General features: G+C 38.8%; 1 protein-coding gene across 1 annotated transcript in view; it reads right to left on the reverse strand.

Moving 5' to 3' along the window:
* Positions 1-14458, reverse strand: part of CACNA2D3 (calcium voltage-gated channel auxiliary subunit alpha2delta 3) — a 378074-nt gene that overhangs the window by 125482 nt on the left and 238134 nt on the right. Inside the window, exons 12-13 of the mRNA XM_009091048.4 lie at positions 13047-13125; positions 8664-8797 (exon numbers count right to left, since the gene is read on the reverse strand). Of these exons, the coding sequence (XP_009089296.1) occupies positions 8664-8797; positions 13047-13125 (213 nt within the window). The remainder of the gene's footprint in view (positions 1-8663; positions 8798-13046; positions 13126-14458) is intronic.

Consider the following 14458-nt stretch of genomic DNA (forward strand, 5'->3'; position numbering starts at 1 on the left):
GTCATTGTTACCTATTACTTTAAATATAAAATATATGAGGAAGGAATCATTATTTAGTTCTGTAATCATCCATCATCTACTGTGGCAGGACTTTGGTGATTTATTAAAATTGGCAGGTCATGATAATAATATCAGCAGTGGTCAGTAGCAAAATTGGAGTTGAAGTCAGTGATATGAAGAAGGAGAAAATCCACATTAAAACCATCAGTACAACCCAAAACCAAGAGTGACCTTAGAAAAGCAGTTAAAGACAATATGGATAGTTACAGGATTCTGCAGGAAAAGAAGTGGAAAGAGAAGATAATTACATTGTGCAATAACAAGCTGATAGGGGTATTGGGGTATCATGATCAAGGAGGACAATTTCTTCAACTGTAATTTAGTTTAAACATCAGAACAACTAGCAAATGCAGATGTGGGAGGTTAGACAGGGGTCAAAGCACTTAAACATGGTAAAACTTACTCGTTTTCATTGAAAGTGTTATTTAAAATAAATAAGTAAAACAACCCTTTATCTATCAAATACTGAAAATATTTCTAAAAGAGATGAGACTACTTTGTTTAAAGCAATATTTCTTTAGGAACTAATCTGATTCAAAATTAGATATTTAATCTCTTTCATCCAGTGATAAAAGATGAACAGAGACCAAGGTCAAACTGAAGTTACCTTATCATATAAATAATAAAATATAGAAAAGAGAATCTTTTGGCAATTTACAGCTAAAAGCCAAGATGTAACACTCCTGTGATTTCCCTTCAATTGTTTAACCTAATGCTTGTCTTATTTGCACCACACTGGGAGCAGAGCTGCCTAAGACCCAGCTTTGCTGTGGCATTACAGCTGCTTCCTGATGTCGCAGGAAGATAAAAATAAATTCTCCATAAAAGCCTCCAAGTGCAAAGAACTGTAAAATGCATTTAAAGACATCAACTGCATATCTCAAAGTCTGAAGAGAACAAATTGCATTCTGCATTTCTCATGTAAATGTACCGTATGAAAAATAATTATAATAGTAATCCGATTCAATGGAAATAAAGTAGTGTAATATTTATAGTGTGTGCCAGAGTTATAATGACTGTGGGGCGAGAAGTGAAGTGTCTCAGCATGTTCCACATGTTTTTAACACTGTTTCTAAAGGCTCTGGAGGCTATTAAATTTAATGAACCCATCTGCTATGAAATAGAGGTCCAAACATAATCAGTTTTCTCAGTGCCATGTAATACAGATGGCATTCCATGTTCCACATCCCCAGCAGGAAATTTTATGTTCCTCTTTAAGTGCAGGACTTTTAGTTTTGGTTTTGATGTTTTAAACATCTTTTTGATGTATCACTTATAGCATTTTACAGTGTAAATACCATGTAGAGCAATACACATGAAAAGTGTTAATTCATTAAACTAAGTATTGCTATTTCCTTACAACAGTTTTTCTGTGACTTTGACAACTAGCAATTAGCTCTCTGTAGTAACATTCTTTGCTTAATGCAATCACTGGAAATTGCCCTAATACTGTAAGTTCCAGCATTAGCAGTGGAGGAAAATAAACATATAATTTATCAAAAGAAGGAGTTTCCTTCCAAAAGCTGAAAGATACAGATTTCTGTGTCCATAATGTGTGCATAGGTGCTCCCTGTGATGAAACCTTATTTGGATGTACTGTTTCCATGGAATAATCATTCTTATTCTGAGCATCCCTATCCCCAGTAGGACCTTATGGGCTTTATTTTCCTGTGCATGCCCCAGTTTTGATTTCAGGGCTCTCAATTTGTGTGTTTTGTTGGGACACACTACACCCAGACTCTTGTCTTGGTGTGTGAATGTGGGACCTAAGCACAAATATAAATGGCAGAGAACATTCCCTGCACTGGTGAACACCCTGCTGCTGAGCAGGAGTAAATCAGATCAGTTCATTTTCCAACATTAAAGAACAACATCCACTGTTGTTTTGAGCTGCATCTGAAAGACAATTGGAGTGCATGAATTCTATTCAGTTTAGAGGTTCATTCATTGACTGTCTCCAAAACTCATTATGGTTTTTGACAGTTGACATAGATCTTACTGAATTTGAAACAGTTCATGTGTTTGATGATAATTCATTTATTCTAGATCCAGCAGTAAAACAAACAGATTAGAACTGTTTGGGAGAAAATGAGAGTACTTAATTATAGCAACTGAAAATTTTCGGCCATGGAACTCATAAAAGCCTTGGCTCAAATGCTTTCTTTTTTCTGAGACAGTAGGTGAAGATTTCCACAAACAGTGCACCAACCACCAGCAAAAAGGGATATTGCACCTCCCCATCAAGGTGTGCACAGCCTGTTTCTACAGGTTTCTAGGTGTGTGCACAAGCAGCTGCTGGATCAGCACTGTCAGTGCCTCAAGCACTGTCCCAGACCCCTGAGCTCCAGCACAGACACATCAGACTGTCACTGCTGCAGCTCTCAAATGCAGCTGTGCTCCCATGGAAGCCTCAAGGTGAAATGGTCAGAACTGCTGTACTTTTCCAGGAAAATTAATCCAAACTGAAGTGCTGATTCAAAGGCATTTTCCTGGCTACATCCTACTTTTCTCCCATATCAGAACCTTCAAAAGACCACTGAGATCTGATCAAAATATCACTGAGATCTGCAGGAGACAAAGCAGAGCTTGAAGAACCTTATTTTATGCACAGTCCTACCTGGTGGAAGGCCTGATGTCCATGCAGGGGATTTTTCTTCCCTAAACCAATTCACTCAAATGTCAAAGCCAGAAAAGGAAATTCCCACGAGAACCTCAGAAGCCCTTGGAGGTGATGACATTCTCTGATAAAGACTTGTAAATTCTTAGAGATTAAGAGATGCTGGCCACAAAGGGAAGGTTAGAGCATGTAACCAAATCCAAAGTGGGATTGGAAAAATAGCAACACAGATTTCTAGCTCTTAGTGTATTAAGGAAAAAAAAAAAAAAAAGAAAATTACTGTGTGCAAATTTTCTTATCTCAGCTGCTGATTAACGACACTTGCTGACATTCAGTTCTGCAGTGATCACCAATATTTACTTACTTTATATGTGCCTGAACATTCTGAACACACTGATGCATTTTAATGCCTACCAGTACTGCAATCTAGAAGTTACTTTTTTGAAATTGAGGCCTGGGGAACCTTTACTGTTATAGAAATGCTAAATACACCCACTTACTATAATAGCACAATTAACTTGTGCCACCAAAAGTATTTGAAGATAGCTCTGGGAATAGAAGCTGGTGGAAATGGGGCACTATTTTGTTTTTGTTACTTCATGAAAGCTCTTCTGTGCACTGAACACAAAGAAAACTGTGAGAATGGAAGAAGCACTAAACAGCAATTTATTACCTCACCAGAAAGTCCTGGATAGAAAAATATGCCTTGAGTAACAGCTTTCAGTCTGGGGGACAGTCTTGTATACTCTGTCCATATATATATATAGTCACATATATAGACACACACACACATATATATATATATAGTGCATCTCTAAAACTGTTTCATAATTCTCCTCTGTCAGAAGAACTGTGTCCTAGAATTTCAATTTTCATGCACAAAACATCTGGATTCTGATGTGACAGTTGGGAGGCATGAGCATCCCATAATTGCTGCTGCTGCATTTCTGCAAAGGACTTGGATCAGAGTACAAAGTATGCCTGCATAGTACTTGATTTTTTTTAAAGGAGGGCTGTGAATAAATTCATCTTCTTCTTCATCTTTTTAAAGGAGGAAGATTAATTTATTTTACCATCTACATAATAATGTAATTGTAACACCCATCATAAGCATTTTAGACATGGCTATTAAAGGCTTTACTTCAGTGGAGCTGTCTCCATTTACTGCCCCATAAGGAGAAATAAGGTTCTTGGTTGCCTTCCTAGGACAGCATCAGTCTCTTGAGCAGGAAATACTGTCAATAAAAATACCTCTTCCATAAAAAGAAAGAAATGGGGAAAATATCTTTATATTTACAAATACACATATATGCAATAGCAACTGTAGAATTGAACTAAAAGCCATAATAGAATAGGGGATAATGCAAATGAAGAATCAGCACATGGTTCTGAAGGAAATTACACAGAGAAAATTACAGAAGGACACAGGAGGAAATTACAAAGAGCAAAAGCACTCACCCTTCATATTATGATGATCCATGACCTGTAATGACTCAGAACATTGCTGCTTTAAATGATCTCTTAAATTCTGGAGCATCAGACAGTCATCTCAAAATATTCAGGGAAACAATAATTTGCTCTTTTTAAGCAAAGAACTCCTCTGATTGGAAAGCGAAGAGAGAATGTAGCAATGTTTGCCTGAATCTGCTCCCAGCTGGAGACCCACAGCCTGAAGATGAACTCAACGGTACATTAGATCCAGAGGATATATTCAGGTACACTTATGAGGAACAAATTCCACCAGGAAGGCTTAACAAAGGTCCAAGTAGGTCCCTTGCTGATGAACATCCCTCTGTGTATGGCTGCACTTGAATGTTTTGATACCCAGCCCACATTCCTCTTCTTTCCAAAATACTCCCTTGTATTGACTTGCTATACATGACTTAAAAGTAACTGACTACCTTAAAACTGTTGCCTCCCTGAAAAACTGCAGTTTTAGAATTCATTTCTGCTGACATTTGAAAGCTATCATTCAGAAATCTCCTTTTTTAAGCATTAAGTTATTTTATTTTCTGAACCATTACATGCTTGTGGGTCTTAGCAATGCTGAAGGACTGATATCAGATCCAACTGTGACCCATTTTTGAGAGAAAAGTTGTGTTGAGACTCTTCTGTGGGAATGGTGTCCAGACCTCACTGTCCCCTGTGTCCCATCTGCAGCCTTTAGAACAACCTGTACAGCATCTCTGGGCTGCACAGCTGAACAGGGACAGGCAGCAAGACAATTTCTTCTCCTATTGAACTCCACAATTAAGAATTTTCCACCTGACCCATTAACTCTTGACATCCCAAAGACCCTTTCTTACACAATTCCATAGATCCAGCAAAGCTCACCCACTTGTGCTGCGTGTCAAACTGCTGAGTAGAGAAGTACAAGTGGAAAAGAGAACAAGTCTAAGGAAAGGGCTGGAATTTGGAATCAGAGGACTCTGAATCAGAAAACAGGAGGCTGGCTGGTACCTATCACAGACTCCAACAGCATTGGCAGCACTTCAGCTACTGGGCTATCACAAGAATAGCATTCCCAACTATTCTGAAGCTGACTTTAGAATTAGCCCAAGATAATCCTCTAAAGACTGTTTCCCAGGTGAGTACCAAAACCAAGTACAACCAGTTCAGCTCCCCACAGATCTAAATTCAAATATTTTCAGAAATCTGTTGTTTCTCCAAGAGCCAGTAACACTTGTTAAAATTGTATCATTCCTCTGTCAAAGGTCTCGGTTTAGAATGAAGTGAGGCTTTACACAGTGGTAATCCTATTTCCAGCATGAAATCCTGGGTTTAAATGAAATAAACACAACTAATTTTGTGATGAAGGGTAACTAAAAATGCCTGTAGAAGCTCTCTGGTTACCTCTCAGAAAGACAGGAAACACTGGGGAGAGAAAAGAGTCCAGGGACAGGAAAAAGGGAAGCATGGAGTCACCAGAGAGGCCTTGCCTCAGTTGCTTTACATCAACCAGCAATCCTGACAGTGCCAAAGACACAGCCCTGACCCCCATAAAGGGTGTTCCATGTCATGCTTTCTGCATGGGACACCTTGCCAGAGATTTCCACCACTATAAATGTTGTATTTTTCTAATAGTATGTGAAGCTCCTCAGGAATGCCAAAGCCATGTCCAAGAGGCAGCTGTATGAACATTCTGCAGACATCCTCTTACAGGAAAGGTGAACAGACACAGGAATTAGATGTTTTGTTTTAGTAGCAAAACTCTTCTGGGAATATTCCTAAATGCTATCAAACTCTAAATGAACTAACTTCTGGCTTTCCCAGATGCCTTTGTCCTGCACAAATACTGGATGAGAACAGTCTGGGGTGACAGGGAAAGTATTTTCTACCCTAAGATTATTACTGCCCAGCTTCTTTCTGCCTGGACCCCTGAGTGTTCCAGCCTAATGCTGCTTGCTCAGAAGCAGCACAGCTGGCCAATTAACTCTGCTGTTTGGGGGAAGTGTGCTCCATGCTGGGAGGGCACAGTGACACTGAGTGCAAGCATGTAAATGTAGCCCTGGGAATCTAACCCTGGCTGTTCACACACTGCTGGGCCATCAGAACATTTCAGCTGTCTGGAAATACACTAATATTTTTAACTGGGGAAAGGCCCAAGCAGCAGCCACACAAACTGTGAAAAATCAAAAAGTTTGGGATGGAGAGGATTATTTTAGCAGCACTTCCAATGTCAAAGCACCAGAGATGGCCAGGGAGTCTGTCTCTGAAAATAGCACTCAGGCAGCTTTAGCTGAGGCAGAAGCAAGCCTGGGTTGGTAAAAGGTTCTCTTCATTTCTGTTTTCAAGTTTTGCACTGCATATTTTGTATTATGTACCCTAATTTATCCTGTTCCTCTGCCTGGTTTTCTGTTTTGTTTTGTTTTTTGGGGGTTTGGGGGTTTTTTGTGGGGAGAAAGTTGGAGGAGGGAAGAAAAAGGTAGTTTGTAAGTAAGCAGATAATGGCATTTTATTTTGCAACCTTTTCTTATAAAATGCAACCCATTGGGGTCCTGAATGGAGCTTCCATACACTCAAAACATTTGTGTGCATGTATGTACATGAGTGCAGGCCTGTATATTGATATATGTGTATGTGTGAGTGTGCTCACAGGGACATGGATCAGTTTAGTCAAGAGAGGAAAACAAGAGGAGATAAAGAGAAGAACCTGGAAGTGTTTTGACTTTCTCATCAAAAGACATTTTGTTGAGATTTAAGCAGTTCTATTATTCAAGGTTGTAACAGCTCCATTGTCTTTGATTTTCTGGCTTTCTCAAGATTCCTTCTCTACACTCCCTCTAGTGTTCTTAAATTCCCTTGCTTTTACTCAGCTCTGCTGTATTCACTTAGCATTTCACACAACATTAAGTTGTTAATTTCCCTTAGCTTTTCCATAACCTACAGGAGAATCCCTGAAAGTCAGACTAATTTTTATGAATATTTTTCTCCCTGCAAAGATCGAGGAAATGCAGATTAACAGGCAAAAGCAAGAGCAAAGTGTCAAATTAATTCTGAGAGAGCAATTTGTCATTTGTTGGTGAGTAGAGGGGATGACTTGGTATTGAGAAAGGAGGAAGATTTTGCTTACAATACTTTTAGTCAATGATTCATGGGCAAAAAAAAAGAGTTGCACCAGGACAGCACTTACCTGAGTGTCTTCCTGCTACTCTCTCTAGCAAACACACAACCTCCCTTCAACATTCACACACTGATGTCTTCAAGTGTTTATAAAAATAAAGTGAATGAGAACAAGACTCTCCTGGTCATCTCCCCATTTCGTGGGATGCCCTGAAGGCACAGTAATAAAACAGATTTTCTGTTCATCTCATCTTATAGTTCAATAAAAGGAAGAGAGCAAAGGGGAGACTGGATTAATACATTATTTTTAAATAGGAAACAGAGATAAGCTAATTCCTTCTAAAGCTATTAACTTTTTGTTTCTCTTTTATAGCTGCAGTTTAAGTACTTATTTTTCATTACTCATGGTCACAAATGAAGACTATAAAAGGCCTAAACAATTGTGAAATGAAAGAAAAGCTCTATTCCCAGGGGGGGTTTATATAGATTTAAGACTGAGCCATCTAGAAGCAACACAGACTCGAAACAAACAAACCCCACCAAATATCAGAGTGAAGATGGTGAGATTCTCTCACCTTACCCATCAAGTGAAAATTTAAAACAGGAAGAAAGAAACATCTGTGTCATGAGCAATTTGTGATCTTCTATCCATTATATTGAATATTTGGCATCTCCTGTACTAAACGGCAGACTTTTGTACAATCTCTTGTTCTGTGGATAATATGCTAACCCAAATATTTTAATTGGAATAAAGGAAATATAGTAAGCAAAAGAAAATAGATAAAACTCTATTTCTGACTGATCCATGAACGTGAACAACCTTTACCTGCAAATCTGATGATTTACCACACATGCTACAGAAGTACCACAAGAGCTCAGTCACTGCATAATAGAAAGTTGTGCTTTAACTCTAATATTTCACAGGGATGTCAAGTTAAAATTGGATAATTATGATGATTATTTTAACATACCACCCATTCAATACACTTCAAAAGGCACAATCTTCTCAACATTCTTCCCCAAGATATCACAGTTGGATGTTGACTTGCCTTTCTACACTAAAACTATTGATTCTTGTCAGTCTGTGTCTTTGTACCCACATACTCATTGACATGTTCTAAAACATATAGAAAAAATGTTCACTCAATAGAATCAATATCTGTTCCACGCTCATTTTTGATTAATAAAATAAATGTAGGTTTGGACATAAACTTCGAAATTAATCTGCAACTTATATTTTTTTCAGTATTTCCTATGTAATTACAATGTGTAAATATCTGCTAGAGCTCAGTAATATTGAATTATTTGCTTGTAGCATAAAGATATCAAGCCCCAATTCTTTCACTGCACATCCCAGCAACAGAGAGCAGATTGATAATGAGTGTTTCCAGCACAATATTTCTGGTTTCTGATGCAGACTTACAGTGCTGTCAATGTATGCTTCAGTCCACACGACATCATGCTCCTGGTCAATGACCTTGGGTCGGCTGAGAACATGGAGATATTCCATAACATTCTCCTGCACGTCAGCCAGGGTAGAGATCTGAGTAAAGAACCCTGTGGAAACACACAACTCCATGTTAGAGGCAGCAAATAAAAGAAGTTTTCAAGAAGTGCGATGTGGTTTTTGTCTGCCAGGTTTTTTGCTTATTTCCAAAGAGAAGAGACAAAAGAGGAATGTTTCATCACAAGCAGCCTCAAACAGTAATAATTGGTGAAAACAGAGTCAGTGAAACCTCTGGGCAGCCCTCAAGGCCAGGGTTTCCAACACTGCTATGAGCCACTGCACTGTCTGTGCTTCACTTTTATTTCAAGAGCACGTTTTTGTTTAATGGTTTGGGCTTTTTTCTTTTAATGCTGTCTGCTTTAAAATTTAGAACCAGTGTTATCTTTGCCCAACTATATCTCACCCACTTCTTCCCGTTTCAAGAAACAGGATGGAGCAGAGCTACAGTAACAGGATGGTCATTGCATGGGCTCTGAAACCTCCATCCCTGCACAGTGTGACTGGAACTAAAAAAGCAACATGTCATTCACAAATAGGGCAGGAAATGTAGGTTACAACTAGAATAGGGTGCTGAGGTGATCACAGCCTTGGTAATGCTTTAGAGCATCTCTTCCAAGCTGACAGCAGTGAGAACAGCAGAGCCTCAGCTGTTTGAGCTGTCACCACTCCCTTTCCAGTGCTGAGATGTCAAGGATCCTTACACATCACAACCTTGGCATCTGGAGCCCACAGCATGCAATAGTGATGAAGGACTGACAAATTTCAAGGCTAAAATTTCATCAGGCCTTATATAAATGCATCACTTGCCTTCATTTACTCTCTGTTGATGAGAAAAGGCCAACATGAAAGAGGCCTCACTACAATTTTGATCATTTGACAAGAACACAGCTTCTGTGGAGCTGCAATATTAAGCTTTATTAAGCTCAGCAGAAAACATGGCAGCTGCAAAGAACTTCTGAGCTGTTTTTTGTAGATGGGGGCAATTTTGGCAGGACAGTAAAGATGGTCTGTCTGAATTTAGAACTTTCTCACTCAATACACCAGCCCATAATTCAAATGCTACAAAATGGATTTTTCTGCATGAATTTTATCTGTGTGTGAATTAAGGCACAGTGAAAAGAACAGACTTTTGAGTGGAGATCTATAAAATGAAACAAGCTGCAGCAGTATCCTAATAGGCATCTTCAACTTAATAATAAAAAGGAGAAGGGATGCATTGTTTGTGGGTTTTTTAAACTAATTTGATTATAGTATGAGCTCAAATATCCTAGTGTGCCATTTTTACTCATATATACTATTCATACTGCTAAAATATTCAATATTCTGTTTAAGGAATTTTATTTATTTGGTCCTTTTAATTTGGTGAAAATGTCAATACATAGTCAAGATGAAGACTTGCTCTGAGCTCCCTGTGCACAGCTGCTGAGGCCATGTCAGCAAGAGCAGCAAACCCATGCTCCAGTTTTTGCATTCCAACACCTGCTCCTCAGTTCCCTGGTGTGTGAATTATGCCACCTCAGAGCCCCCTCACAGTCAGCACTACCTTTTTTTTTTCCTCCCCAGCAGGAAAAAAACTCGTGAAGGAAATGGGTAAGATTTGGTAATGACAAGCATGAGAGATGTATAATAATGTGGTAAAAGACAGACACTTATGCTCTGCATGTGGGCTGCCTTTCCCCATTACACAGTCCCTGCATGTTTGCCTTGTTTTTCTCTAAAATGTCCACCATTAGAGTGACAACTTCTCAAAATGCCTCCAGCTGATTTTTACATGCAATACTTCTCATTTCCTGGGCACTGTGCAAAAGAGAAGCAATGCTCTTGCAACTAATACAATAGCAGGATTTAAAAATCCTCTGGGTAAGGACTAAGGAGTGAATTCCCTGTTTTGTGCAGCTGTAAAAGCCCCAAGGAGGTTCCCCCTTTCCCCCCAGGAGCCCCTAGAACAGGTAAACAGGCTCAGTGACACCCCAGAGCCCCCATGCACGAGGGGCTGGGGTCATGCTAATAATGGGAATGGATGTCAGGGGGGCTTCCTGCACAGAGCTCTCCTCTGCTGACACAAGGGTCTGGCATTGCTCCAGCTGGGGCACAACCTGCCTCGGGGCTCCTCTGTCCTCTGCCTGGGCTGGAGCCACCATCAGCTCCCTGACATGGGAAGCATTTTTCTCTAGGTTGCTCTCTCAGCCTCTGCTCCTTTGCAACCCTTTGTCCATTTTATAATGTGCTGAGCACAGTGATGACCCGGGACAAAATGCTTAAAAAAACCAAATAAGTAAAACAGAGGTTGTCAAATTGCTACTGCAATAGTGAATTTTACTGAAAAAAATAAATGAATGAATCCCGGCTGTTGGGTTAGCAAGTGATGCATTAACTCTCAGCTTTATCTCTGCAGCTTTCTGCTGCAAGTGATGCTGAGAGAAAGACAGTGCCTGTCATTTCCAAGTTCTAGATGTTACTGCTAACATCTGGCACATGCACACTCAGCACTGGGAAATTTCCACCTTTGTTCCCTTCAGAATCTTAGGAAATCCTGTTTTCCTTAATATGCACTTGCTTATGATACAGAAGAGTAAATCACTGCAAATTCCACAAACAGCTCTGGAGGGATTTTGGGGATCTTGAATGTTTTAATGTATTTAGAATGGTTTGGTGCTTTGCTTCATTAAGCAAGCTCCCTCTAGGTACGCCCTACTTAAACAGAAAAATGTAACAGAAAAACATGCTTGGGGTTTTTCAATCAGAAATTAGAAGCTGAAGAAGTTTTGCAAGGTGGTGTGAATTTCCCCTGTGACCCATTTTGAGGGAAAGGGCTGCTGAGCACAGTCCAGTCAGCTGGAAACCCTGCAAACAGCCTTCATCTATGCTGTGCTTCCAAGGGGAAAATCACTGCAAGGAAAATTGATTTTAGGGTCATTCACCCTCAGTGACAACAACAAATTTTGGCCCACCCACACATGGAGTAAACTGCAGTTCTGCTATTCAGCCAGTCTTTAGACCATCTCCACCCCTCATCTGTCGTGCTGTAATCCCTCATTTCACTGAAATAAAATGGACAAGCTCTAAGTGGAAACTGCAAGGAAAAATCTAAACCTGAACTCTCTGCCCATGACATGCTGTTTCCAATTGTAATTTTCAAAGCAAAAAAAAAAAAAAAAAGATTAATGATTAGAGGTAGAATATTTTTTACATTACAATCTATCAGAGAGCAGGTATTGTAACTATTAAACTGAGAGGGAAATAAATTTATAGGCGTAACAGTCATTAAGCTGTTTAGTTGATTCATATGAGTAAGACTCTGACTCAAAGCAACATGGCTCTGAAAAGAACAAAGTGGGCCTGAAGAATGACAAAGGTGACCACTTTTCCCCTGTGGGAATGAGGAATACATGGACCAGATGATCTGCTAAGGCTGCCTCCATTGCCTGGTCCTAATTTCTGAGTTGATGTACTTAGATCTTTATGAATTTGCAGAGCTGGGCTAAAAAAGTTAAAAGATTTTGTTGATTAAATTGTCTTCAAAAAAGATGCTTCAAAGGATTCTTATACTATTATTTAAACTAAATTATGGTGTAATATTAGCTGATTAAGACAAGACTTCAAACTGAGTAATTTCCATCAGCTGGACATAACAGTAGTTAAAGAAATAATGACTAAATGGATAGCACCTGATGCAATTCATCATCATGTAATGTGGCACAATGGAAAAAAAGGAACTTTTTTTTCCAAGAGGAAAGAAAAAGGAAAACGTGAAGATTAATTGGCTTTTGGGACTGGTTTTTCCTGAATCATTCCTTCTTATACTAGTCAATCCTTTTACTGCAGCATCTCAGTATTTTAAATGTTTTAATGCTCTTTTCCTTAAAGGATATAAACCAGTTTTTTTCAATTACACTGTCAGTTCCTCAAGGGACAGGATGTCTGATGCTTTACATACCATGCCTAACTCAGCAGGATTGTACCCAGTGTTCTTAGAAACCAAACTCACCCTGAGTAATAACAGATAGAAGAGAACAAATGCTTTGAAATTAGTTTTGTTCTCTGAACAAAAATTTAAGACCATATAGTTCAAAAGCTTCATAGCTATTTTAAAGAAGAAAAATTAAAATTGGGAGTTTTTGCTCTTTAAATTGTATGCTGCAAGATAATTAAGTATTTTAATTTTCTGGGAAAAAGAAAACAAGCCATCCTCTGTGATTAGTTGCCAGTGACACCAAATCTGTAGAAGGGTCAGATGTGCAGGAGGGCTCAGCTCAGGGGTTCTGAAAACAAGGATTTCCCAGAAGAAGGTTAACCAACCTTTGTTGGCACAGGCCATCCACTTCAGGTTATCAGCAAATGCAGCTTCTCTTCCAATCAGATAGGTAAAAATACGGACCTGAAAGTAAAATGCAAAAGATAAATCAATTGCTGCTGCATTTAAAACATATCCAGTGGAACTTCAGGTGCAGATGTATAATTCACAGGACAAACCCCTTCTGAGAAAGCATCACTGGTTAAGCAGGACAGTGGCTTAAAATATATATTTCTGCCAGTAAAGTCTTCCTGAAAAAAATGTGGCTTTTGTTCTGTGTAATAGAATGGTTGATCTTTTTGAATGTGTTTAATATCTGACCTTTAACGACAGTTATGCTTAATGTGTAATTAAGAATAAACTAAAACCATTGGAGTACAACATGGTATGTTTCAGATAAATCTGTTCTACACTTATGAATTCAGAAATTTTTTATTATGTAGGGAAAGAGGCATTTAACTAGCAAATACTTCTGTAGATGAAGAATCTGCAACACCAGGCAAGATAATTCCCCCCTCAGTTTTCAAGGTTCACATGACACAATATCATTGTCAACACAGAGACAGGTACCCAGAGGTAGCACTTTAATAGCATTTCATTCATTTTGGAATTAAAAAACAAACTTCTAATTTTTCCCATTAGCATTTTTCCTCATTCACAAATGATAACATTTGTAGAATAAACCAACTTTATACTAAGTTCCCATAGGTTTTTTTCCCCCCACTCTGAAAGTCTCCCTGTTTACTATCAGTTGGGACACCCTATTTTCTCACTGCCCTTTTATCCATTTTCTTGATGGCCACATCCTGTTTCTGGGCATACACAGTGCTTTGTGTTATCATCATGCCTAGAGACCAGATTCCAATCACAAAACTCTCCCCAGCCTCTCAAACAAAGTATGCACAGAACTGAATTGTGATTTATATGGTTTAAAGTCTACACACTGATGGTGTAGTGTTGCAAGTTTGAGTCCAACAGTCTGCATGATCCAACTCTAAGACTCTAAAGAACACAACATTAAACAAAAGAATGGTGCTTCTATACTTTGTTGATTACTATGAAAGCATTAATAAAGAAATTCTTTGTTCTGCAAAGACACATGAAAGTGCACGGTGAGATTTATAGTCTCAAAATACAGCATAAATCACTGTCATGTTTTATCTTCCTGCAAATGATGCTTGAAAATAGCCCATGATGAGACTGAATACTTAGAGATTTATACTTAATGATCTGCTTTAATCTATAGAGAATCAAACTAGACTGTGTTCCTAATAAAAGGAGACCAGCCTTATCTAAACAGATGAGCAGTAGGCATGATAACAGGCACAGGCAGCAAAATAACCTACAAAAAATAAAATTTCAATAAACTGTTAACCTGGATCACCATGAGGAATGGGCTGTCTCTAGGATACTGTTG

This window comes from Serinus canaria, chromosome 12 (assembly GCF_022539315.1).
Source record: "Serinus canaria isolate serCan28SL12 chromosome 12, serCan2020, whole genome shotgun sequence".
Taxonomy (NCBI): domain Eukaryota; kingdom Metazoa; phylum Chordata; class Aves; order Passeriformes; family Fringillidae; genus Serinus; species Serinus canaria.